Below are 4,076 nucleotides of genomic sequence, written 5' to 3'. Positions count from 1 at the left end.
GATGAGATCAGACTACACACACACACACACACACACACACACACAAATGAATCACAATGACAGAACTCACTAGATTATGGAAACAACTGGATGGAGAAACATCTGAGAAGCTGGAGACTTCAGCAAACATCTCCAGTTGACCTCCATTTAATCCAATTGTTAATTAAGAGAAGCAATTGAGATGTAAAAGAGATTTGATTTTTGTTGCTGATTATTTTCTTATTTGTGGCAAATGTCAGATTGGGCTGATCTTGATTCTTTCTCATTACTATTTTAATGTTTGATGTGGTTGAACGCTGTTCATTGAGCTGGTTAGTTATGTCCTGACCAGTCCTGTCCTTTATTTCAGGTTCATTGGCATGAAGTTTAAGTCTGTGACTTTCATCGACTCCACCTTTCAGAGCTGTTACTTTGAGGACATCAGCTCCATCGGTTCTTTCTTCAAGAACTGCACCATCATAGAAGCGTTCTTCTATAATACAGGTACGAATGTGTTGAAATCGACTTACCTCATTTTTAGGGCTGTCAGTTGATTGAAACAATGACATGTGATATAAATATTTAAAATAAGTCTAAAATAAATAAAATACATGAAAATATGAAATAATGTTAGAATGTTGATGTGTACATGTATGATTTTAAAATTATAATTAAATGAATACAATTTTTTTTTTAAGTGAAATGTTGCTTTCCACGTGTAGTGAATTCAGTTATTGAATAATAAAATCTATACTTTCCCCGGTCTTTGGCCATCCACTGCTGATCTCACTAACAGTGTGTTTCACTGAAAGTTCAGGCCTGTTCAGCTTCCATAATGGCTGTCTGTGTGTTTGAGAGGGCAGAAGTTAATTGGCTGATGGAAACTCGGTGCACTCTGATTGGCCCATGGGGAGTCTGTAAAGTGTGATTGACCCATAGACACGGTGGACAGTGGGATCTTAATTATTTGGGGCATGAAACTCTACCATTCTTCCATTTTAGCAAGAGAAAAGCAAAGAAAAAAGAAGGGAAAAGGCTCTTTGTTGTAGTCGGCTCAGTGTGAGATCTGTAGGTATCAGTGATGTGAGCGAGAGCTTCACTGACTCACAGCGAGATGTTTGATGTTTAAATATCTAACTGCAGCTCACCAGCGACGAGAAACCACAGACTTTGAAGTTGAAATTGATTCTAATTTATATGCATTTGAAGGCAAAAAGACAAGCAGATGCATTAGATGAAAAACAGGATGAAGGATAAAAGCCGAGGGCACCGATTATACGAAGAAGACCTGAAATAGCCACAATAACAGCAGAACAATGATTTTACCCAGAATCCCTCAAGCATGAGAACATTATGGAGCTCAAGGGTTCAGTCAATGACATGCATTATCTATATGGAGCAAATCATTTTAGTCATAGACATGTATAAACATTGCAAGACACACTTATGCATGTGTAGAAGTCTGTGTAGTTTCACATTTTTGCTGATCTAATTGTTAAATTCCCAGTGAATGGCTTCACTATCCATAATCCTGAAGAGAGATCCACTGAAAGATACTGTTACCATAGAAACAGGAATTATTTTTTCAAATTAAATACAATTTTATGGTTTGGTTTGGATCTCTATTTGAGAATGTTCTGATATTAGTAAAAGTTAAATGCTGTGAGTTTGAATTATGGAGCTTGTTTGAGGCTGTTGATGTTGATTTATAAGTGTGTGTGTGTGTGTTTGTGTGTGTGAGAGAGAGGGCAGACAGCGGTCGGGTCATTTCGGGGTCCGGCTGACTCAGGAAAAGCCACCTTACACACTTCAACAAACTTCACCACTCAGCAGAACAAACACAGATGCACAGAGAGAGAGCAGATGCCTCATGGGAAATTGAGTTCATGTCTCTAATGAAGCGGTTTCAGAGCTGCTACAGAAATGAAATGAGCTGGACATGAGTTCCGAGTGAAAGTGTGAGAGAGCTGGAGATCTGCTGCACACGCTCAAACTCACTAATAGGTTTTCAGAGGTTAAACTCCCTAAAGACCCTCCTGTGTGAAAGAGACAGAATGTAGTTCAAACTGTGACCAGAAGGGGGCAGTACAGCAAATGTCTGTCTGTTGTTCTATCATTCTAAACATATGTCTGTCTCTGTTGTTCTGTCTATCATTCTAAATGTCTGTCTGTCTCTGTCTGTCTATCTTAATTGTACAGCACGTTATTTCTGTAGGTTTTAAATAATTTTTTTAAGAAAATAAAAATGTTTGAATGGATTTGTAAGTTGAGCATCTGTCATGTAACTCATCGTCTCCCGTCTGTCTCGTTCAGATATTGATGACTCGAAATTCATCGGTTCCTCTGTGATCAACTCCACGTTTGCGCACAACAAGACTGGCTGTCAGATGACGTTTGATGACGACTACAGCGCATACTGGGTGTATTTCATCAACTTCCTTGGAACACTAGCCGTGTTGCCAGGCAACATAGTCTCCGCCCTCCTCATGGATAAAGTGGGCCGTCTGAGCATGTTAGGTCAGTCACTTCACCAGATTCACCAAATACTGAATGAAATAAACTCGTCTGATATCATATTGTTGACTGTGTTTTTTGTGTTCAGGCGGCTCGATGGTGTTGTCCGGCATCAGTTGTTTCTTTCTGTGGTTCGGCACCAGTGAGTCCATGATGATAGCGATGCTTTGCCTTTATAACGGACTCAGTATATCGGCCTGGAACTCACTGGACGTGGTGACGGCCGAACTGTATCCCACCAACAGGAGGTACATGGACACACAAATACATGCAATCACTAATAAAAACAGATCACAAGATGCTTTCACTTGACTCGTATCAACTTTACTCAATACACTTGAAAGATTACTGGAAAATAAACATTAAAAAGTAAACTACAACTGAAATAAAAAATAATGAAACAAATAAAAAAAGTAATAATATAAAAAAAAACAAATACAAAGGACAAAAGCACATAACAAAATCAACTAAAATTAAAAGTAATGAAAGTTATTAGTTTTTAAAAAATGGTTAAAAATAATTGTTTCACCTTTTTATGCAAATATTCTGCTGTTCCTAGATCTCCCTATGCTACATAGAAACCGCTGTTTTTGATGTAATTACATATATTAGAATCATATAAAAAACAATATAGTTTATTATATTTACTTAATTTGATCATTTATATGATTTATACTTTATTATTTATATAGTTTATTTTTCAGTTTTATCAGTTGAGTTAAATATATCATTTTTTACATCTATTTCATTTAATAATTAATAAGATTTATACTTATTTATTATTTATATTGTTTATTTTTATAGTTTATTTTACCGTTTTTTTTGTTGTGTTTAATATAAATGTTTATTACTATATTTGATGCTGTCATCCCAATAACATATCCTACAAAACGTAATGTAATAATATCCTAATTCTTGTGCAAAATAAACACTGCTCTGCTTAAGTGAAAGGTCTAGTCTGATAATTATATTATTTAAAATAACGTGCCCCATAAATAGCTTCAGTGTAGTTTGTAGCTAACAACTTTATCTAAAGTGTAGTTTGGCTGTAGCTGAAATTATCAGCTTCTGTCCTTTAGATGTCAAAGCTTAATACAACTGCTAGGGCTGTTAATACTGCTAACACTGGTTGTGTCTGTCTCCTGCAGAGGGACTGGCTTTGGCTTTTGTAATGCCATGTGTAAGCTGGCCGCAGTCTTGGGGAATATAATATTTGGGTCGTTGGTGGGAATCACGAAATCCATCCCGATCCTGCTGGCGTCGTCTGTGCTGGTCGCCGGAGGTCTGGTGGGTCTGCGGCTCCCCGACACCCGCAACAACGTCCTGATGTGACCCCACCACACCTGTGACCTCTGACCCTGAGTCGCCACGGAAACACGCAGGACACGCTCAGGGTGCAGGTGGAGGCGACTACGACATGTTTGCTTTATTTATTAATTTAGAGAGGTTTATTCTCTTTTGACTTGCCCAGTTTAGATTAAAACTAGATTTTGATGTCTTTACTGTAAATCAAATGTTATGATGTTATGAAATGTAAAAACAAAAATGTGTTGAAATCTGTTTTTGGACTGTGAGTTTTTGAC

General features: G+C 37.3%; 1 protein-coding gene across 1 annotated transcript in view; it reads left to right on the top strand.

Annotated features, from left to right (window-relative positions):
• LOC107653383 (synaptic vesicle glycoprotein 2C-like) overlaps nt 1–4,076 on the top strand; it is an 85,973-nt gene extending 81,897 nt beyond the window's left edge. The window contains exons 14-17 of the mRNA XM_016440086.1: nt 350–483; nt 2,293–2,496; nt 2,582–2,741; nt 3,642–4,076. Coding sequence (XP_016295572.1) covers nt 350–483; nt 2,293–2,496; nt 2,582–2,741; nt 3,642–3,825 — 682 coding nt within the window. The 3' untranslated portion in view covers nt 3,826–4,076. The remainder of the gene's footprint in view (nt 1–349; nt 484–2,292; nt 2,497–2,581; nt 2,742–3,641) is intronic.

Source organism: Sinocyclocheilus anshuiensis, unplaced genomic scaffold (assembly GCF_001515605.1).
Source record: "Sinocyclocheilus anshuiensis isolate Anshui unplaced genomic scaffold, SAMN03320099.WGS_v1.1 scaffold1151, whole genome shotgun sequence".
NCBI classification, from domain to species: domain Eukaryota; kingdom Metazoa; phylum Chordata; class Actinopteri; order Cypriniformes; family Cyprinidae; genus Sinocyclocheilus; species Sinocyclocheilus anshuiensis.
The sequence above is the reverse complement of the archived record's forward strand: the minus strand, read 5'-3'. Positions and strand labels throughout refer to the sequence as shown.